At 37.4% G+C, this 24634-nt stretch overlaps 1 protein-coding gene across 1 annotated transcript in view; it reads right to left on the reverse strand.

Moving 5' to 3' along the window:
- The window catches only part of LOC133531212 (protein enabled-like), a 101556-nt gene extending 77275 nt beyond the window's left edge, over positions 1 to 24281 (reverse strand). The window contains exon 1 of the mRNA XM_061869350.1: positions 24072 to 24281. Within this exon, the coding sequence (XP_061725334.1) occupies positions 24072 to 24076 (5 nt within the window). The 5' untranslated portion in view covers positions 24077 to 24281. The remainder of the gene's footprint in view (positions 1 to 24071) is intronic.
- Between the last annotated feature and the right edge of the window lie 353 nt (positions 24282 to 24634).

The raw sequence follows: 24634 nt of genomic DNA on the forward strand, positions 1-24634 counted from the left end.
GCCTACGTTCATTATCCTTGTTAATATACCATCCTTTATGAAGTGAACGAACCGCCTCATACTGTAGTCCCCCGAGCAAACCTCGACCTAGGTTTATTTGTATAAGAGAACAGATCTACTGATTAGGCTTAGGCCACACTCATCAACATAGTTTTTAAATATTACGGAATGTCCCGAATGAAACTTGACGAAGCGCTTAGCTTGGATGGCCGCTATTCAACGCCTATTGAGCACCTATCAATATCTGGGGATATTGCCTCGCTATTCAGCTAGGCGCTTTCGGAACAATACAGCTGTTTCAAGCCAAGAAGGCGTATGTTGGCCTCATACTCCTATTAATATGGAACTTGAGGAATTTACCCAGAGCGTTGAGCTTAGTTGGTCCAATTATCGTTTAGTTAGTGTTGATCTTTTCATGGTTGCCTCGTTATAGTCTGCAACAATTTCTTGCATAACTTAGAGTGCAGAAATATTTGTCCGAATCTTATTTACATAGAGTCATAAAAGCTTGACTAAACCGAACTAAACCCAATGATATAAGTGCTTTTGTCAACAATAAATCCTACAAATCGCAAATAACTTCAATCTTGACTTTCAATGTCTGCTAAAATTGCGCTATATCGATATATCGAGTTTCATGGTAAATCCAATTCTATCAAGTTATTGATCATATAGTCAGTCTGAAAAGTTATATATATTGTAGCGATATAAGATACAGTTTTTGTCAAGTAAAACTGCTTTGTTAAAACAACTTAAATCAATATGCCAGTGATTTTAGAGTACCTAGCAAACTTGTTTACCCAGTGGTCTCAAGTGTTTCCTCACATTACAGCATTTCATTTTTTCAACATTCACGTTTTTTCGTCCATCACACATACATACATACATATAATCACGCCTATTTCCCGAAGGGGTAGGCAGAGACCACGGATTTCCACTTGCTACGATCCTGACATACCTCTTTCGCTTCCTTCACTTTCATGACATTCCTCATACACGCTCGTCGGTTTAGGGTGCTCTTGACCTGGCCCTTCTTTCTTTCTTTCTTTCGTCTATCATAATGCATCTATTCATACTTAAAAGGCACCATCGTATAATAGAGAAAATCCTTTATGTCCCGAGAACAATCGGAAATAAACTCTGCGAGATTTTTTTAAATATTGAATATAGGAACGTAATTTCCAATGTTGTTATGGTTGTGTTCTAATCAGTGGTTATAACTTCTTTCACCTTTTCTTACCAATCCAGAATAACCAAATCCTATGATTTTCATTGATATTGGCATTTACGTCTTTTCCACCTTGCAATATCTAGCCCGTATCTAGGGCAACGTCCCCGCGTCCCGGTTCCCGAGTTTAATTTCCGCCAGCGAAGCGATGCTTAATGCGCCGATTTTAAATTTTAACTGGCTTTAGCACGAGCAGGTTTTTTGACTTTTAACCTATATAGGGATAAACTGAGACTGAACATGGGATTATTATTTGTTTTGTTAACGTTGGCAAAACAATGTAGTGTCGTTTTCTACAAGGATGGATAGACACTGAACGTATTAATAAAGTTAATGTTACGGATTTAGAGTTGCACCTTTATCCCAACACAGCGTCGTATTGACAATTGACCAGTTTGTATCTTCTGTTCTGGCTGATAAGGAAAGAAGTTTGTTGACAAGCTTTTAAATACGTTCGGGTCAAATCTTGCAAGCTATTAAATGTCCCACATCCCATTATTCGATTGAGCTGAATCTTCACATACCTACATAAGTTACAACCTAGCTGGGTGAAAATGCAATGTTATGGTACGATCGAGCATATCTAATGATGGACACAGGAGGTGGCCATTGAAACTCTGTGATAAAACAACGAAACAAAATTGTGTTTGGGTTTGTTGAAATGGTCTTGACGAGTATAGTTTTGCATGTTGAAAGAAAAGTAAATTCAGCGATAAAAGTTTGTATTGTATCAAAAATGAAATACCTATTTGTTATTGTGCCTTTATAACAAGTTGGAACTCCGTGCGTGACGTCACTTTTATGGTATGATATTACCGAAACAATTTCCCAATTTAGTTTTTTCCTTTGCAATAACTATTTGGCAATAGCGTGTCGGTTATTTATGGACTATTGAAAATACTACGATGTTTGCAAGTCCTTAGGGCCTGTTTACACATTGATGAGAGTTAAGTGCGAGTTCGTACTATAATATGGCAATTAGCCACTTTTCGTGTTTAGCAGTGACACTATGGTTTACTGCGACATAAACGCATATTGCTTGTGTCAGCGCAACCTAACGTGTATATATAGGCAGGTTTTTAACGAATATACGTTCTTATACTATCACACATAACGTGTTTTACTACATACTACTCGTCCCTGCTCGAAACAATGTAACAAGCTCACTCTTGTTATTTGATTGTATATATGTCACTCTTGATATCGGATTGCTGATTTCTACACCTTCTCCTTCAGAATACCGGTGCGTGTGAAGGGAAAAGGTGTACAAATCCGCAATCCGACCGGCTCTCACCTACGGCGCTGAATATTGGCCTTTGAAGAAGGGAAGGTCCATACCACAAAACTGCACACAAAAGAAATGAATATGTTGAGGTAGGCAGGAGATGTCACTCTACTTGATAGGGTTAGAAACGAGCACATCCGCGGCAGCTTTAAGATCCGGCCCATAGAAGATAAGCTCTTCGAATCGCGCTTAAAGTGGTATGGCCATGTCATGAGTTTCTCCATTGCTTCGCTCTCTCTCACAATTGAATGCGCTCTTGACATTAGCACCGGAGTGCGACTTGATTGCGTGGCGATGGGAGGCTGTGAGAAGGGAATGCCTGAGATTTTGTGAGATGATGGATGCTAGGCCCTCAACTGTGAAGTTTTACGCTGTTAATTTATATAATTTCATGACGTATTGGTTGCGACTGTAATGTTATGGAAATATGTTTGAAATAAATAAATAAATAAATAAATGAGGAAGCCAGAAGATCACATGACTAGACAAGTCCTGAGCATCAACGTTGGCTCAAAAATATCGGGCAGAGGTAGATCCCTTACGACATGGATGTCCGTCATTAACAACGACCTTAACAAAGCTCAAATAAATGTCTGGACGACCCAGGACAGATACGCCTGGCCAAGAATGACGAGGAGAGCCGACCCCAAATGACATGGGATAAGGCTAGGCAAAGAAGAAGACTCTTGTTATTTGATGGCGACCTTGCCAGGATTTGCTACTAAATACGAATAAAAAATGTATGAACTCGCACTTAACACTAATCAATGTATAAATAGGCCATTAGACAGCAGGCTGGCACCGAGCAGCAGTGGGGCTTTAGTAAAGATTTTACACATCAGTTGATCAGGCGCATGTGGCAGAGTATTGAGTTTCCTAGGACAGATGTGCCGAAAGAACATCTTTGGAATTTAAAGAATGTTTATAAGAATTTTAAAGTTGAACATATGTCGAGAACAGTTTTTGCTAGTTTTGTCACATTACCTCGGAATAAGTAGAGGTAAATATTTTTTGGTAGGATGCATTTGCTGCTATAAATTAGAAACGCATAGTACAATAGACACAATAATGTTAACTATTCAATATACGCACCATTAATAAAGACAACATTTTTCTTATAAGTAAAGAATTAGAGTAAATTGTTAGAAAAACCATTTAGTATAATATAAGTACTTAACTAAAAAACGGATTTCATTAAATACAGCGCGACCCCTCTTCCGAAGTCCCCTGATTTGAGTCTTGATTGACACCAGTTTGCATTTCCATATGGACTGTCAAAACAATTCATTCTCATCTGAATCAATCCAGTACTACAATATGACAGTAAGCTTGTGTGGCCAATTCATGAACCATTAAGCAACACAAGCGCTCACATAGTTGCGGACAATGCGGATAGATGGCGCGACGCGTCGATACCCGCCAACATTGACTCTTGCGCAAGTTACGCATAGTAACAGAAAACTTCGTAATCGTCTGTGAGCAAGTGTCTAGCGTATCCTGAGCTATGGAATTCAGGGAACTGTAGGTTATCAGAAGTCAAGAAGAGTATAGATTGTTGGCTGTCGTGGTGGGTTAGTGTTGTGAATGTAGGCCAGCTGCAAGCTGTTGATATAACGAGATAAACACCAGCCCGCCGACACTGAACGGATGGTTTATATTGAACATGCGGTGTTATGAAACATTAACTTATGCTATATTTCTACCATACCTGTCACACTACAAATCTGTATGATGCCTAGCGTATTTGGGGTATTCAATTTACAGTGGTTGTACAACTTGTAAATCAACTAAGAAATTAAGACAAGGTGAAGGTTGCGACAGTCTAATAAATAAATGGACGGGACGGACTGTGGCCATCATTGGGGAAGGCTTTTAAGTTCAGCAGTGGTGTTATCTGACAGGAATACCTATATTATGGTTGAAATACTCATAATTCGAGTCTTTAGCTACGCGCCCACATGAATGTTAAATGTATGCTAGTTATGCTACCTATGTATGCTAAATATTAGTTAGCACTTCGGGTAATCTAACATGGATTGCAACTATATCTTAGGATATTTTAAGAATAATTATAATAGCATAAATAAATTGCTGTGATAATTAGCTTAAGATAATATATTTGTAAATTTATGACTACTCATAAGTGATTGTAGGTAAGCTTATCCATTATCCAATTACGATTATAAATCATGAATATTCGTTGCAGCTACGGTCCAATAAAACTTAAAATGCTACAGTCAGACAAATCGATACGTCACCATGATTCTTTATAACTATGTACTTATGCTCGAAGGTAAGCGATGGCATCAAAAGGATCGTCAGCTTACGCCATTGGTCAACCGCCCTTTCACCGATGACGCATTTTTGTGTAATTTCGTTGATCGACTATTCTCTGAAACATCGTGACTGTCCAAGTGCCCTTGAACGAAGCAGTACTAGGAGGTTATTATATGTTCCAATAAATACAGGTCTCCACACCAAAATGAAACAATATGTTGAATAGACATAATCGGGCCATTTCGTTGAAAGTTGTGTAAGTGTGTACTACACAATTTTATTTCAAATATCAAACATTTATTCAGCAAATAGGCCACAGGGGCACTTTTACATGTCCATTTTTACAAACAATAAAAATTACAAAAAAACAATTACAAATATGGAATCGATGAAATAATAAATACTTTATTAGAGATGTATAAGTCTCTAAGTGTCAGAGATAAAATATAAAAAAATTAATAAATTATCCTTAGAGATGTAGAGGGTCTCCAAGGCTTGAATTCTTATATAAATAATTAAAAGACAAAAAATTAAAACAGACAAGAACCGAATTTTAAACATTTTTATGTTTTTCTACTTAGGATCAGCCGAATCAGAAGCTATTTCGATCCTAATAGGAAAAAGTGAAAATTGCCCCAAGATTTATTTCCATTATTTGTATGACGGCAGAAGGATCGAAAAATGTATGGAAAGTTCTGGACCATTTTTCACCTATTAGGATCGAACGAGCTCGTTATGTCTAAGAAACGACAATAATTATAGGAGTATAGTCTTCTTCTTTTCGTGTCGAGGTTCCTTTTAACGCAAACCGTAGCACATCTACTGGCGTGCCCGCATCACTGCTCGGAGATGGATCTGAGGGACGCGACAGCCAGGGCTGTCAACACCGCTGCCTATTGGGCTTCCATCGTATAGAAAAAAAAGGAACCTCGACAGGAGTATAGTGATATTATATTAAGCAGCGGGCCAAATTGCATAAATAAATATATAACATCCGGATGACACAATATTAGATTCGAGAAACTAAATAAGTCAGTTCTGCCAGAGGCAATATACCTAGACGCAATCTGGGTTTACCCGAATATTTGTTAATGTAGGTAGTCGCGAAAATTGCCCTTCTCTCCTAGCCGATTCTAATGATGAATTATACAAAAATATAACGTACCATGGGGTGGAAGGGGCATTCTCGCTATGGCGCTTGAACCAGTAACATTTAGTACAAAGGCTACTGCGTGTTAAGATTGTTTAAGGGTGTTGGAGTAATAACTTGGAGTAAAATAAAAGTAATTGGTTTTACCAAGGACTTTGATTCGTTACAATCGATATCTACTATCCGATAGAAATTTTAAACGTTTATGTATAAATAAGCTCAATCTGCATAAATGCAATGAGCGTTTTAGCGTTGCGCTGCGTCGGTTTGAGATACTATACTACACGGAAAGAACATGCCTAGTCACTTTTTTCTGAAAATCAGATTTTAATCTCAAAATGCAGAGCTCTTAATGAACTACTTACATCTTCTGTGACTACCGTATAATATATTAACACAACATTACATTAAAAAAACTGATCACGGAATCAACGTACATTTTGAACATCGTTAAGACGGGTAACAAATGTTCAAAACGCGCTTACTCAAAATGTTACTAAATTGACTAGACATGTTCTTTCGCCTATACCAGGGGTTCCCAATCTTTTTCAACATGCGGCGCAGTTACAAGTTTAGTATTTTGCAACGGCGCCCTTGTAAATTTAAAATCACGGTCGAAAAAGAGTGACACGACGCTATATTATTTACCGATGCGAGCGCTCAAATAGGTACCCGCGAATATTTGTGGTTTCGGATAATGATAGAACTCACGGCGCCCCTCTTTACTTTCTACGGCGCACCAGGGCGCCGCGGCGCACACTTTGGGAACCCCTGGCCTATACAATAGACTACATGATCAGATATTTGTGAGCACCTTGACCGCTTTGATATATCCGGTGGCGACTGTACAATTATCGTACGAATACGGATGTATGATTCATACCGAGGCGTCTCACCCCCCATCTTATGACGCTACGCTACTCGTATTATTAACTGCATTTAAATGAGATGCTATATTCGAGTCAGGCTATAAGACTTGCTTGTCGTTCATATTAAATGCCTCACCCCCGCGGGGAATAATCCAAGCAATAAAAAGGTTCCTGTTTAATCCCGAAAACTAACTAGGTATCTGCGTCTTCGTGCGTTTGGGTGATTGAATAAACATTTACACCTTAATAATATATATATACCTATATAAGTATGATATTACCGGTTTCTACGGCGAACGCAATTTAATATACATTTTATTTGATCGGCTATTGTTTTCGTTACTTAGTTTAGGGGCTCCATACGATTAATCGTTTCGATCAGCCTCACGAAAATCGTGACGATCGGTCGCTTCGAAAATGCCAGCCAATACACGTGTATTGCTCCGTAGCAATGGGTCGCTACAAGCGCCTGCATATGAATGAGATAAAAATCTAATCGTTCATCGCAAAGAGCCACACAATGTCGTCATCGTTACGATATTTATGATTGAATGAACGGGTTTTTGTTGCGATTTCCGATATCGTCTTCGATTGAGTAAATCTCCTTCTTCCTCGCGTTGTCCCGGCATTTTGCCACGGCTCATGGGAGCCTGGGGTCCGCTTGACAACTAATCCCTTATAATTGGCGTAGGCACTAGTTTTTACGAAAGCGACTGCCATCTGACCTTTCAACCCAGAGGATAAACTAGGCCTTATTGGGATTAGTCCAGTTTCCTCACGATGTTTTCCTTCACCGAAAAGCGACTGGTAAATATCAAATGAATATCATACATAGGTTTCGAAAAACTCATTGGTACCAGCCGGGGTTTGAACCCGCGACCTCCGGATTGAAAGTCGCACGCTCTTACCGCTAGGCCACCAGCGCTTCGAGTAAGTAAATTATCTACGTTATATACACTATCAATCGTTTCGATCGATCTGTATCGACGGATTGTAAAGATGAATTGTACCATGTATGGAGCCTCTTAGTTAAGAGTTGCAGATTTAAGGCCAATACACACGAGATTACGTATCTTGACAAATATAAATTATTACTAGCTTAGTTCGGGTGCACTCGGTGAATGATCTCTATAATCATTATGTCAATGGATGAGTCTACTAAATGATGCGGCGTGGTCACGGACTCTAACTGTAAATTTTGTGGCCTAAGACACGAGAGCAAGCGGTCAGTCAGGCGGGCGGAATAGTGAAGGCTTCGTCACGTTGCAGCGAAGCATGGGAGTTGAATGTCTCCAAGCCAGAGTGTAATATATGTACAACAGTGCTTGTGAATACCACGGCATTGAGTAGATAAGTTTACCTAGCTAGATGATGTCCCAACCAGCTTTAAAAAAGTTCGATAGACGGTTGCGCAGGTTCTCCTTTCGTCTATCGACGCGGAATCGGCAATAGCCGATAGCCGAGCCGATCCGAGACGAACGACGCACTTTTAGCTCTCATTGCGGGGACATATAGTTTTTTTCTAACGGCTTTTACCGATTCCGCGTCGATAGATTTGGTGAGACCTTTTAGGTTAGGAGAGTTGCGAGTTTCGATGTAGTGGTATAAAGTGAGGCGTAGACTAGCAAGAATTTGCATGCAATTTAAGTTACATTACCGACTGCTAAGGTAAACTGTATTCAAAAGTTTCATCAGACACCGCAATGTAATGAAAATTGCATGCAAGTTCTTGCTAATCTAAACTTCGCTTAAGACAAGAGAGCAAGCGGATAGATTTTTAGGAAGAGAATAGTATTTGGGTTTTTTCAAGGGTTTTTATTTGGGAACCAAGATATCATTTTTTAAAGACCAGCTTTTCAAACGCTCTTAAATCCCTCGTGTGTCATGGCGACCAATCGACCATGACTTGGACCATCCCAATCCCAAGTGTATGGTACAAAAATTGCCCAAGCGTGTTCGCGCACCATGTAACCAGGTAATTAAAAGATCTGTCTCTGATAACTCCCGACTTATCTGCAGATGAGAGTCGTTAAAGATAACCGTATAAGTTAAGTGTGTCTAGCTTGGGCCTTTTTTGCTATACTTGGTGTTAATTTAGTTTAGCCATGCCGACTTTTCTGGGGCTTGGTGGTAAGGATATTTTATACCATCGTCCACTAAATCCACTATGTTAGAATCAGACCACGCTAAGTTTTCATGCCAAAATGCCTACGTCAAGTATGAAGCTTATATTATGTACATAGTAGTACATAGTATAGTACATTATGTACTATATGCATTCGAGTCTAACTAGCAATTCGTTAATTTTTTTTTATACTATGTCGGTGGCACACAAGCACACGACCCGCCTGATGGTAAGCCAGTATGTAGCCTCTGGACGCCTGCAACTCCAGAGGTGTCACATGTGCGTTGCCGACCCTAACACCCCCGCACCCTCGTTGAGCTCTGGCAACCTTACACACCGGCAGGAACACAAGACTATGAGTAGGGTCTAGTGTTATTTGGCTGCGGTTTTCTGTAAAGTGAAGGTACTTCCCCAGTTGGGCTCTGCTTTAGATCTGGATTGACATCCGCTGTGCTGTGCTCTATCACACTAAGCGAGATGAGATTCACAGTGCCCATACCTATCTTGTGCCCAATTTTTTTGCAAATATTTAACAGGGGATTTAACTGTCCAAGTGTCCACTGATGTTTAGTTAAAACTGTTAAATCTGTGTGTTTTTAAGTTCCTAGACTTAGTAATAACAGTAAAAGCACTTTGGTAAATTGTTTATTTTCTGTCAGCTACGGCACGTTCAGAAACCCGGCTAACACTATTTAAAACGGCAAAAAGTTTGACCATTGTAGTGTTCCGTTAATCCGTTATAGAAATCTCCCAACACTCAGCAGCTTTCCTGTAAGTTCTTAATTAATTATGACATAGTTATACGGTAGAGCCAGCAGTAGAGCGTAGGTACATTGAACTCATCAGGTTGCTTGTATTTCTAACAGCTGAGAAAATTACCTACAGTACACAAAGCAAAGGAAATTCAAATTAGATTAGGCTTGTCAACGATTTTTTTAAGCGTCGTCATCGACAGTCAGCTTAAAACTCTTAAAAATCGCCACTGACTGTATGTATGTTGCTTTGAACTATATATCGAAACATGCAAAAACTCCCAGAATTATATACAGTACCAATTCCTGAACCATTTCCAATAAAATGAGATCTTCGATAACCGATACAACTTTCTTTACGGATCTTCATGTTGCAGTATATCGAGGTTCTACCACGTACACCAAAAATTCGTTTCGCGGCAGGCCCCAGAGGATTTATTTCTTGTGAAATTGCAACTAAGTTGGATATAATAGTTTTTAAGCGCTATGAATAGCTATAATGAGGTAACCGAAATTTGAATTCGTATATTCCGTCCCTGACACTCCAGTGGAAGAGTGATAGAGATGAGAGATAGCCGATCTTCAAATTTCGATAGCCCTGAGTCACGTTTCTCGTTCGGGTGTTCTGTTAGTTTGTTCGTTTATTTGGATGAATCTCGGTAACTTAGTCACGGCGTTCCGTTCCGGTGGTAAACATTGAGTCATTGGTAATAATAGCACGGTAATGGCTAACACGAAAACCTGTTTAGATCACATATACACCAATTTAACTAAATCTGAAATAAATCATGTATTATGCACTAATTTAAACGTATCTGATCATTTAAGTGTAGCCGTAGTATGCAGTACAAAACACCGCAACGAAAAGAACACTTGTGTTATTAAACGATTGTTCACAAAAAACTAATATAAGTAATTTTACTCTTAGTCTTGATTTTTATGATTGGACCGAAATGTTAGCTAAATACGCTTCTCCTACACAACAAATCGAGTCGGTCTTAAATGTAATTAAACATTATTTTGACATCTATTTTCCGTTAAAGAAATGCCCTATAAAAAAACATGTAAATGAGTGGGTCAATGAACATATACGTCAATTGCGCTATCAAGTTCGTAAATCAAAATGTACGCTATCGCAGAGCCCGGCTGACACTGAGTTATTTTCGAAATTACTACATCTTGAGGCACGATATTCGTCCGCATTAAAAAATACTAGATATGAATTCATAAATAACATTATTTCTAATGCTGATGACGTGCGTCGTTGTGTTTGGCGTGTCGTTGCGTTGGAGACCTGCAAAAACAACAACGCGGGGAGCACCGCGCTGGACGTACTCGTGAGCCGGTCGCTTGGAGACTGCGCCGCCGCGCGCGCCGCCGCTGCGGCCGATCAGCTGAACCACTATTACGTAACGGCCAACGATAACAGTGCCGGGCCAAGTGTGAATGATGCACTCGCCTATTTAGAACAATATCTCTCGGGTAAGTCGCCCATATTTCAATGTAACCCTTTCACACTGGCCGAAATTTTGGACACCATAAGGTCTATAAAATTAAAAGAATCGAAAGATATAAATGATATGTCCACTCACATTCTTAACTATTTACCACCAATCCTGGTGTCTTTATTGCTAAGCCTGTTTAACGATTGTATTAAATCTGGAACCTATCCGAACTCTCTAAAAAATATAAGGGTTCAGCCAATTTATAAGGGTAAAGGTGAGATGCATCTTGCAAAATTTTATAGACCTATATCCTTAATACCGATCGTCTCTAAAGTTTTCGAGCGCCTGTTGAGTAGGAGGATAATAGATCACCTCACTACAAATAACATCCTTAACAAACAGCAATATGCCTACCAAGCCGGGCGCTCCACGGTGCATGCCGCGCGTGACGTCATCGCGCGCGTCATGACCCACCTCGAGCGAGGGCGAAAAGTAGCAGCTATATTTTGTGACTTGTCGCGCGCATTCGAAATGGTCGACCATGAACTACTTCTCAAAAAGATGGCGCGCTACGGTATGGATGGCAGCTTTCTCGATGCGGTCGCATCATTTTTATGTAACCGAAAGCAATGCACATACGTGTTTAACACTAGGTCTAAAATTGAATCACTACCCGGCTGCGCCGTGCCCCAGGGGTCGACAATGGGAAATTACCTATTTTTACTACTTGTGAATGACATTACGGCAGCTTGCCCTGACCCTGAATATGTAATGTTCGCTGATGACACTTGTATTATAGTTAACGCCGACAGTGTACCTAATTTAAAGCAAAAACTAAATCAGGCAGTTGAAAAAATATCAGCATGGTTTCAGGCTAATGGCATGCTTCTCAACGTCGAAAAAACGAACCTGATCCACTTTCAGCTTTGCAATAGAAAAAACGATAAACTTAACATTTTATCTAACAACGTACTTTTACCGCAAGTGGATCAAGTAAAATATCTTGGATTTAAAATCGACTCGGGTCTCACGTGGTCGCCTCATATAGATGCCACCTGCGCCAAACTGAGCTCTGCGTGCTATGCGCTGTCGAGGCTTGCTCCAACCCTGTCCCTAGATAACATAAAAAAGGCATATTACGGGTACTTCCATTCCATCCTAATCTATGGTGTTGACCTTTGGGCGACGGCGGCTGACCGCGACAAGGTTCTAAAAGCTCAAAAACGGGCTATTCGAATAATGGCTAAAAAACCTCACGATCATCCAGCACAGAATCTTTTTAAAGAACTAAAAATACTTACCCTACCCAGCGTTTACATTCTTGAAGCCGCCCTGCACGTTAGGCAGAGCCTTGCGTCGCATCCGACTCGCGCGCAGCACCACGCCCCTGGCCGGACCACGCGTGGCCAGCACCTGCTAGTCGTACCATCTCGGAGACTCGCTAGGGCTCGGAAATCACTTAGTGTCTTGGGGCCCAAGATTTACAACTCTCTTCCAGCTGATATAAAAGAATCACGATCTGACGCAATTTTCAAAAATAAACTGAAAAATATTTTGTTACTCATGGCTTGTTACACCATTGAAGAATTTTTTGAGAAAATTAAATCACTCAATGAACTAGGTATATCATTGACCCACTCACATAAATAACTGCCTATTGCATAATAATTGTACCTATTCGGTCATTGAACCATTATTTTAATGAATTATTAAATTATTTTTAGTTTTTTTTCCGATTTATACCTAGGTTAAGAAAAAATGACATGTAAAATGTTGAATTTTACCAATAAATTTCTGATTCTGATTCTGATTCTGATTCTGATTCTGTAATAATAGTTTCGATTAATTAAGCATAAATGATTATTCGTAATTAATAGGATTAATTAACATTGCATTGTAAATGTACTTTGTATATAATAATACACATGCGTGATTATACTCGGTGTAAGACATACGTTTCAAGTTTAAAAATGTGTATTAAAAGTTTTAAAACTTAAAAATCTTAAAATGATTTTTACTTAACCATGAGATGTAAAAAATCTGAAATAAATAAATTGAAAATTGAAACTGAAATGGTTTGTGTCAAATGTTTTTAAGATTTTTTTTATTTTCAATCTTAGGCTAGACATTTTACAATACATATTTTTATAAAAGGAAAATAATAATATAAAAATCAAAATTTTACCGAACATTGTCTACTCAGAAGTCAAAAGTCCGCACAAGTGACATTGGCAGAATCCACCTTGCTAAAGTTAGCGAGGAGTAAAAAAAATTTATAAACAAAAAAATACTTATATTATAGGTTTTTAGTAAAGGGGAACAGAACGATGGTACTACGGGTGTTAGACTGGCTGGCTGTTGGCAATAATAGCCCCAAGTACTAACAACACGTAACTAACCATCGATGGACCTTATATCCTTGCAATAAGGTTTAGAAATGGTCACTACGATGGTACCTCTCACGAGCCTGATGAGGCGGCCGGTTGGCACATCACCATCAATCATATTAACAATGAGAGCAGTAAGAACTTTCGACATAGCCGTATAGGTACGAGATGCAGTTGGAAATGGATAGACCAGTTTTGCAATCGCTCATTGTTACATTTAGCCATAGTGGCTGTTGGTTGCAATCGCCCAAAGAACTACAGGTTTGAACAAAAAAATAGCCTGACTATATTCTCGCCTACTAGACCTATAGCGCTGGCAATGTTTTGGAGCCTAATTTAAAAAATAATAGCATTATTTTTTTCACTTATGAATACCTATATTGTTTACTTATCTAACATTTTGTCGTCATATAAGTATATACATACCATATATGTACGTTAAGGCCATGCCTTCGACATTGTGGCCGTATACGAGTAGATACTTTTGGAAATTAAGATAGACCAGTTTTGCAATCGTTTATTGCGTTACATTTTACATTTGGCCATAGAAAGATGGCTACAGATACCGACTAGTTGCGAAGGCTCCAAAGAACAAGAAATTGCAAGAAAAATACACACGAGTCCTTTATCCACTATCATTGATCAAGCTAGAGCGAGCTCCGTTTCAGTGTGAGTAAAAATGCTTATGTAGGGCTGTCCTGTTCTTCCCCTATAAGGGGCGCATTTCGTTATTATAATAATAATATAATATAATAATATAATATTTATTTCAGGCAATGTACCCATATCACAAATTACAAATTTACAATATCACATTAAAATACAATAACCTAAACTTGGTATAAATGGTATAAATTGGTATAAATGATTGTCGATTCAGTTTTTGGAAAATTAGCAAAATGGCGGAGCCGTCGGAGTTCGCGTAGTCTACATCTCACAGAGCCCCTGGTATTACTTGTACGAGTAGACTACTCAACTTATTTTGAGCAAAACAGGTACAGTCACGGTATTAAATATCGACACGGACAAAGTGCCACAAATATGTACACACTACTTTAATGTATAGGCAACAAGGTCGTGTATACATATTTTTGGCACTTTGTCCGTGTCAATATTTAATACCATGACTGTACCTTATTTTTGGGAAGAGAAGGGAAGCCCTAAAACTGGGCAGAGGGCTAAACGACACAGACCAAAATGCAAATGGCCAAGCCGCAAGCTACTATAAAAGCGATACCAATTTTGTAGATAGGTACACAGTAACTATGTATAAAGCAATATCTTAATACGTGTCGAATAGTTGTGCTGATTAGGTATTTAAGGCAACTTAATTCCTTAAATTTATACCGAAAGACTAAGAGGGAAGAATAGCTTTTTGAATCTAACAAAGTAACGGTCATTTTTCTGTGAAATTCCATTTCTGGAGAAAACGGTTTCCAGGTTTCCACTAACCAAATCTTAACAAATCACTTTGATTTTGATGTTGATCGTTTCAGCATGATATATTCTAGGTTTATAGGTTCCGCTTTGTTTGAAAAAAATATCTTATGAAAACCTATTAACCTAGTTTTTCATTTTGTCAATAACATACTTAAAAATCAGGGAGAATAGAAAATATTTAGAAGTGGAAAAACGTTTTCTTTTCTTGTACGGACACGTGGTATACTTCCCTCTTAATAAAAAAATAAAAATTATTTATTTTCAGATTCCTCCTATCCATAGATTGTTAGTTACAAGACACTTATAAAACTACATTAGTAAACTATCTTATATTACAGGTTTCATATCAATACCTATTTCTCAGGTCGTATGATATGAAGGTCAGTATATCGGCGGAAAATGTGTTTGCGCTCCCCCTCATCCGCCTCACCACAGATGCAGTCTTCTTCCTCACTTTAGCATAAAAGTCCTCTACACCGGCATCGGCAAACATCCCAGAGGCGCTACAGAATCGAGGAAGCCTAAACAGCATTCTTCAGCTAACCATATCACGATGAGTCGAATAGAGTCAGATTGCAGCGATTGCACATTATAGGCACGATGGCTAATACCTTTCCTAATTTGGCCTGAACAATTGGCTTCCTTTGGCATTTGGCTATGATATCCGGCGATCAACGCCGCATAATAGACATTTGTTTTAGTTTGCATGTGCGAGTGTAAGTTAATGTTACATGATTAATATTTATAGATTTATTGAGACGATTATAGATTGTGTTTTCATTGGTTTGTCTACAGTCAGTAATACAGCTTAGAACCTTTGCATACAAAATTCTATGCAGAGGGGTACCTCTTCTCTGCAGCTAACTGTACAAAGCAGATAAGTTTTTCGTAAGCTCATTTCGTGGTCTGCCCTCATTAGGCCAATAGAGCTCAAAGCAAATGAGTTTGAAAATATAATATTAAGATAACGTTTGCATTCAATTTCAATTTGAATTGCCGCTTATTGGCTTAGTATAGCACCATCAGAGCACTCATCTCATCTCACTCATCGTAAAATGGCTAAGAAAGTGACATTCATGACGCAACCATACTACGGAAACCCAAACCACGGGTATTATATGGTAAAAAAATGATATCCTGATGTCCGATGTTTCATTTGCCCGAAGTTGTTTTGTCGGAAACCGTTAATTTTTTTAAATTTCTGATAAGGCATTCTAATACATAGAAGTTAATAGGTTAGGTAAGATATGTTAGATAGGTGAGACTTCTAAAAAAGCAACGGTTAAAAAAAACGGTTTTCGGTGAAATGAAAGTTTGGTAAATGGAACATCGGACAAATAATGTTTCGATAGGTAACCCAAAAGCACGAAATTAATTAGTTTCTATAAGACGCAATAAAAAAATGTCACAAAGGGCCACCAGTGATATTCTTTGTTATTGACTTGTTACTGAGGCATGCAGATGAAACAAAAGCCCTAACAATCCTAACATGCTTGTTAACAATGTTATAATGTAGCAACAATGCAGGCCAGAGGATTGCAATTTTCCAGGCATTTAGCGGAGGTGTCATCTATAAACTATGCTAGGAACTGGAGCGGCAACGAGATAATATTCTGCCTACGTCGCCTTAGCGTCGTCGCGTTCACAAGTGCTTACAGTTTAGTTGTTCACGCTTTTGGGTGGAATTTCTCTGATGAGATGACTTTTATTAGAGACCAGTTTTTTCCAATCTTTTCACCACGCTTTTCCCAGTATGCTTGTCTACGCCGTTTCAGCTGTTTGTAACCTGTATATATATTGTTTTGTTTAATATTGAATCTTGTGACACTCTTTTTGAACCTTTGCAACCCCCATTAGTGACACCCCTCCACACAACAACATACACGCCAGCTTGAAATACGCGACCCCCCCTAAACGACACACAACAACACCCACCACAGTTTTAAATATACTCCACTGGGTCCTATCATCTTCACCTTCAAATTTGCCAAACAATGACAAACTAAATTTTGATTTCTAAATAATCTTATAGAAGTTATATCTTACAGTAGTAATAAATATCAAATACGGGGCCGAGAGTTGAGACAGGCTCTCAACCATGGAAATCAAATCATGGATAAAATATTTTACATTGTTATGCATTTCGCGCTCACCTGTACCTCCGCGGATGTCATTGTTACGGCAACCATTATGTGTCAGTTGCGTAACGTCGTATTATAGTATTCATAGTTCTAGCGTTTATCGAATTAGGTGAAATGCATAATCAGAAGTTGTGGTCTTAGGTATAAATATGAGTCAGAGTTTGAAGATTTCTAGGTACTTAGCAAGTATGCGGCTGCAAGTGTCAAAGTCGATGTTGATGCTATGGTTGCCATCCGTACAATAATATATAGTATTACTATATTTTAGTCAATTGTATTATATATTATTATACTATATATATAACAATGTTGATTATTTATTTTGACAGAATTTGATGTATTTTAATCATAGCATATGCCTGACCGTTTGAATTTTATTGATTTTAACATTATCAAATTTAGGAGCTTTAAAAAAATTGTATGAAACCTGTTTTTCGCTCCTAACTCTTATAAAAAAAAACCAAAAAAATCAGATGGGTATAGCTATGATTAAAATACATCAAATTGTGTAAAAATATTGTCCATAATGTCAATATCCAGGGAGGAAAATGAGGACTACTTTGTAAATTGTACTTGTATGCAGACTCGTCCACTTTCCTCTTAATTGTTTAAATTTTAAACAATTTTTCTTTGCATATAGTGATATTATTTCCAGGAAATAAATATACCAGTTGGCTATCTAAGCTACACGAACATTTATAAATTTGAAAAAAATGTGTATTCCCATCTGTTTCTGGTGGGGAATTTTAACTAAAAAATACTTGTAATAATGCATTCAAGAAAATTCATCTTACATAACGGACGGGAATGTGTGATGGCGAGTGTTACCTGCTATACGTTTGTTTACCTATATAAGTACACCTCACAGTGTGACAAGAAGCCTCATTTTTGGAGATGTTCTGTTGATGGTCAAAACCGCTAGCCTAGACCAAAACAATGCTACGACTAAAGCTCCCGATTGCCAAATATTACTAGTTTTTGAATAAAAAAATATTGAAAATTAACATCTTTTTAACCGGGTTTATATACAAATATAAAAAACGAGTAAATTATGAACTTTAGGTCAATATTTTAAAATGACTCTAATACAACTTTTTAAAGACTTCACTGACCAGTAATTGAAACACGCTATAAGTGAATCATTTCGAAGTTATTAATATTTTTTTAATATACATTTATATTTTTTTTCTCGGAAACTACTCGATATTATTTTCTGATTACTAAACATAAAAATAGCATTCTATTTCTCCTACAAGCTGTAAAAATTTGGGAATTGTATTGTGTGGACTATCAAAGTTATCAACAAAGTTAAGTTATATCCGGATTACCCGGTTTCAGGGTTGGCAGTAACAAGTTAAAACAATTTATTTTTAATGGGATACAATTTGTTATTTTGGCGTATTTATGATCATTGAGGTATAGTACTAGAGTCGGCATCTCTATCAAAATGTTTCCGCACCTCAATGAAGTGCCGGAACTTCATTTTGTTTAGTACGTCTCCAGCTACTGGCGAGATGCCACGAATGTAACGAAAATTAAAAAAAAAAAATTAAAAATGCCTTTGTGCGTTATGAAAACGTATTCTAATAGTATCAAGAAACATAATAAAAGCAATACAATAACAATCCACTGCGAAAATACTCTTGTTTTAAGCTCATTTAGATTATTTCGAAACGTCAATTTAAACACTCGTGGTGATATGCCATTTTTACTTTTTATATTTCGCAGATATAACACATAGCTACTAATGATTACCTACCTTATTGTTTGCAGAATATATACACAATAATGATATATTACTCTTTATATTGTAATTATTTGTAGTAATTTTCTAACATTTAAAGAGTATATTATGCTATAAGCGCGATATTACCAAAATTGCTACGAGTGTCAAATAGAAAGAGTTATATGATTATTTTTATAAATTTTAATTTCGCCAGTGTCACGTATGTAAAAAAAATCAATACACTTTTAAGAAAATAAATACATTTTATCTTATTATATTATATTAGGTTAAACAATATTCAAACATGGCATCCCTTCACGCGTGTATTAGGATTTTGGAATCTTTACGCAAGTTAGGCTATAAAAACGAAGTGAAGCAGTAGCGCATAGCGCAAAATTTGGAATAATACCGCCTCGTTAAAACAAGGACAGAAAAAATACAGGAAGATATTTGGAATAAAATAGGAGTTTTAGTTGTGGCACCACAAACGATGGTAACACAGCACGTACCGTATTATGTTATGTGATAAGTACCGACATGTTTTTGCAGACATTATCGGCGTTGAGAAATGGCTGCTAGACGGACTATATACAATATTAGTCGATTTATCTAGTAGCTTTCCAATCTTCTCTCTTAAATTTGCTGACTTCTGCAAGCAGCTTGCTTACAAGTACGTGGAAGAGCACCACTACCGCTGGCACCCTATGACTGTGAATGTACATAAAATCTTAGTCCACGGAGCCGCAATCATAGAAAACTCTTCTGTGCCAGTAGGGATGCTCTCGGAGCAAGCGGCAGAATCCCGGAATAAATTTTGGCGACATGATCGCGAATATCATACCCGTAAGTCAGATAGGACCAAAACTATGTTTGATCTTTTTCACAGGGCATTGGTATCTTCAGATCCAATCGTTTCTGCCCAACGCCAAAATCAAAGGCGAAAGATGTTACGAAAACAACCACTTCCTGCCGCCGCATTAGCCTTGATGAAAGTACCGTTATTTGAACCCAATCCGAGTACGGCCTCTGAAACAAGTGATGAAAAAGATTGCGACAGACCCTGTGACGATTTTGAACTGTTAGAAGCCAAACTTGTAATTTTAACCGTCGAGGAATATTAAATATTTTACTTTCTTACACTACCTAACTTGTAGGTACCTAACTTGTTCTCATATCCGGATATTGTGTGACAACCCTAACAATACATTTAAACATGCCATAACTTCAATAGTCCATGGAATTAGTTAATGAAATATTTATAGCATATAGAAAAGCTAAGTAGCTTTCCGTTCTACAAAAATAACAAAATAATATGGTGGATTTTTCGAGAAAAAAAATAAAAACCAAAAATGACTAATTCGCTTCTAATACCGATATGAATGCTGTTAGCACTGTGCTGATTATTACGTTCCATAGTATTTTGATAGTTCTAAAAGTTTTGTTTGAACTATTTTTTTATTATCGGTATCGTTCTCAGCGTATTTTGAGTTTTAGTCAATACCCGGGTACATTTTTCCTGACTTTCAAAAAATTATTTCTCATAAACTAGTAATATTTGGCAATCGGGAGCTTTAGTCGTAGCATTGTTTTGATCTAGGCTACCAGTTTTGACCATCAACAGAACATCTCCAAAAATGAGGCTTCTTGTCACACTGTGCACCTTCCTTAATTGTACTTACTTATTTACTATACATTGAGCATGCAGTTGAGCGGAGTGATGCATTTGCACCACGCATAAACTTCTTTTAACAAGTTTCAGTGGTGTATCTTAGTTTTAAGTTCTTTGTGTAATTTGTTGTGATATAAATAAATTAAAAAAAAAAAACTTCAATATAGCAACTATCAAAACCGACATTTGTATAATAACAAAGACAGGAAGAAACCGAGACGGTCACAATGGGAAGGATTCATTCCCATTTGTCCCTACCGGCCACAGGTGGAAATAGATCCTTCCCATTTGTGCCAGGCGGGAACAGATGGAAATGAAACTATTCCCATATGTTCCCGCCGGGCACAGATGGGAATACACCGAAAGAATGTAGAATAGCCTATTAGTAGCCACTATTGCCACAAATAGCATACGGGCGCAAGAACCGCCAGCATATGTAAAACAATGTTAATTGTCACAAATTACACATCCTTCCTAAATTAGAGGGGAAGTTGGTAATTGTAACGATCAGCTTGTAAACGTACTAAAATGCTCCCGTCATAATATACAATAGGCATAGTGAGCATTAGTAGCGGATGAAACAATGCGCCAAAAGTATCTGGTACCCTGGAATACTTCTCGGGTCAGAGGTGTAGGGTTAGAGCCGGTGTAGCTTTATTTGACGTTCATAAGCGCATTGTAATATGCCTACTTGAATAATAAACTATCTTTATCTTTAGCCCTTATTATTAAGCCTATAATTAGACCTTGCAAACCTCCATGGCCATAGCACCGTCATTTTGAAATTAATTACTACTGTATGTAAATTAAGTTTTACCATGAAATAAATGATTTATGATTTATTTCTGATTATTTATAAAATATACTTCCAAAAACTGAATAGTCAATTTTTTTATATATAATTATATAATCTGCTCACCAAGTATCACGAGAATCTGTTGAAAAATGTGACCTGTAGAGGAAAACATTCTTTCATTTCATGTGTCTGGACTGGACAGATGAAAGATTCTTTCACAAGTTTAAAAGACGCCTTAACTTTCACTTGGTCAATAACTGGTGTAAAGGATATAATTATAGGAGTAGATTAGGAAATCACAGGCATGTCCTCATTTAGTAGGAATATTAGCAATTTTATGACTTCTAGAAGATATAATAATTATACATTAAGGGCTGATTTAGACGCACGCGAACTCGCATGCGATTTAAGTTACATTGCCGACTATTAAGGTTACAACCAATTCGGCCGACCGAACAAATACCGCAATGTAATTAATTTCGCGTGCGAGTTCTCGCACCGTCTAAATGGGCCCTAATTCTAAACAGGAAAATTAATTGCTACACTGCATTCTTTGCAGCCATAACTGATTTAAGTTCTTTATATTTATTAATTGTTGGTACATCTAAAATTGGGATTGTGACGTTTTGAATTAAAATAAATTATTATTTCCAATTAAATTTTAAAGCTAGTAGTACCGCTTTATTGACAACCAACAATCTTTTAGTTGAAGATGGTACAAATATTAAAACCAAACAAATTGGTAACTATTGCTTATACTCTGTATCTTTAGGTATTTAAATAAAAGTAACCAAAATCTACCCTCAAAGCCATTTGAGGGTAGATTTTGGTTACTCCTTTTGCCAGTTGAGGGTAGATGAAAACGTTACATGATCAAATAATGTAGGTTAAAGTCAGGTTGTATAGTTTCAAGTAATGTCAATATGGGTAAGTGTGGTTGACATTGGGGCCAATTTATGCTTTGATTACTGTTTATTATAAGTTCATAGATGGAGCATTCTACAGCAATCTCATTCCCCTGGCTATACCTATTCCCAAATTCCCAGAAGATACCATTCCGCAGTTATGGTTGTAGATGGACTTGGCACAGGTCAGTCATCAAAAATGAGATACTAATTAAGTGGCATCTCCTAGGAATTTGCAAGTAGGTATGGCCAGGGGAATGAGATTTTTGTAGAATGACCCACATTTGTCACTAAAAATTAGTAGCTAGTAATTGTTTTGATTGTTTGGTAAATCATATCAAATATAAAAAAAATTATAAATAAATTCCTAACTTTCATAAATCTTCATGACAGTTAATTCAACTTCTGAATCCTTTTTTATGTGTAGTAAAGTTGAAATAAATAAATAATGCTATTAAAAACTTTAGTAATGAAAGTTTCTATCATAACTTAATTCGAGAACAACACTGATGTCTTGAAGGTCAGCAGATGTTAAGCTTCATACTTTTTTCTCTAAACCAGTAAGGACAGGTGGTTCAAGCCAGGTGCTGTTTTAATTACAGTTAAAAGTTTCAACCAACTGAAGACAACAGGGTTATGAGTTTTCACACTTTATCTGATAAGATAATTGACTTTTTTAATGGTGTGATGCAAATAAGACTAGTGTTATCTTTAGGATTATTTTTTTGGCATTCGTTATGAAGGTAAATGTTTAGCATTTATTGCATGGTATGGTTTGTATCTAGATATGTTACATTGGTTTATGTTCCAGATATTAATAAAAAAAATATGTTATTAATATTTATAACAAATCTAGAAGTATATAATTAATAGGGATAGGTACTAGCACTAAATGCATGATAAAAAATAATAAAAACATTCTAACTCAAGTGCTATTTGATAAAAAATTATACCCCCTTGATGTTATTCTTTAGACAGCAGCTAGCATAGCAAGCATGAGTATATTTAGCACATAAGTGGCATTCATTTATATTTGAGTTATTATAACCAAATGTATTTAATGTAGCCACAAGAATTGGAGCAAATTTCTTATACAAGTATAGTGGCTAACTTTTTTAGGGACTAAAGTTCATATTTAGTGATTCATTGATATTATTTAAACCATTTTTTTAGTGTGCTACTACACAAATGTAATTAATAACTTCTGAACTAGATAGTGGCTTTTATCTACATTAATATGTATATGAATCACCAAGAATAAATAGTCCAATATCGTTCTAGATTATTCTAATCGCGAAATTAGGGTAGGGTGTGTTTATTAGTCACTTGCACTAACAATATTAAAAGTCCTCCCCTAGGGACACCCCATGCCACCCCAATGATAGGAATTATTACACACCTACCCCACATAGAGTACTGAAAAAGCCCCAATTTATATAATAAATTACTTCTAAACCTACCACAAGGTCAGCTCTGAATTCTATTTTCAAATAAGGGTAACCGAAGAACTGCCACAAAACATCGTGTGGGGCCGAAATGAATACGCAAAGAAAAATCGATAACATTCGCGGGTGTTGATTTAAATATTACGTTCGTGTAGCAGAGGCTTCGCACTGCAATTTTACTACAGCCTTCGATGTGTTGTCATTCATAAAATGCTAAATTTACGTTCGTAATCAAATAATCGATCACCCGTGACGTCCACACGCCCGTGTTTACGTTTCTTTATATCGCTCGTACATATACGGACACCGATCAAAAGCTCATCGATGCAGTAAATTATCGCTGTTTAAAAATAGTACCACGCCTGCTTGGCTAACTGTGTAATTATTTATTTGTTTTGCTAAGGAAAGCTCGAGCGATGAACTCTACGTACCTCATTTTGACGCTCGATCCTTTGTAGGGACCAATCCGTGTACACTAATGCACAGCACGCAACAATTGTTCACTTAAAAACTGCATATTTCCACAGGCACAACAGAACATTTCTCTATTATCGACTAATGTACACGTCCGGGACACTACATTCGGTAGCCATTTTTGTCAAAAAGTAATTTTTTACTTTTACGTCCTGTCCCCGATCCCCATTTCGGAAAGAGGAGAGCGAGAGGACGCTAATACCGTACCGACACGACGAAGGAATAAAAATAAATGGATCATTGAACCGGCGACTGCCGGTGCAAACTCGGTCCGAACTAGGGTACGTCACTGAGTTTTGCCTGCAAAAGGACTAAACTTTGAACTTTACTGATACATTCCCGAGCAAAAAAGGTTGCGAGCTTTAGCTTTTACGTACGGTTCGGACCTGTCATCCGAACTTTCGTCCTTATGCGGTGCGACTACCATTCTTGGGCGTATAATAGACGACAGTACAAGGACCAATCGCCTAACTGTGAACCGTATTCCATATTTCTGAAATGACACAACTAATGCCATCTA

This window comes from Cydia pomonella, chromosome 24 (genome assembly GCF_033807575.1).
Source record: "Cydia pomonella isolate Wapato2018A chromosome 24, ilCydPomo1, whole genome shotgun sequence".
Lineage (NCBI taxonomy): Eukaryota > Metazoa > Arthropoda > Insecta > Lepidoptera > Tortricidae > Cydia > Cydia pomonella.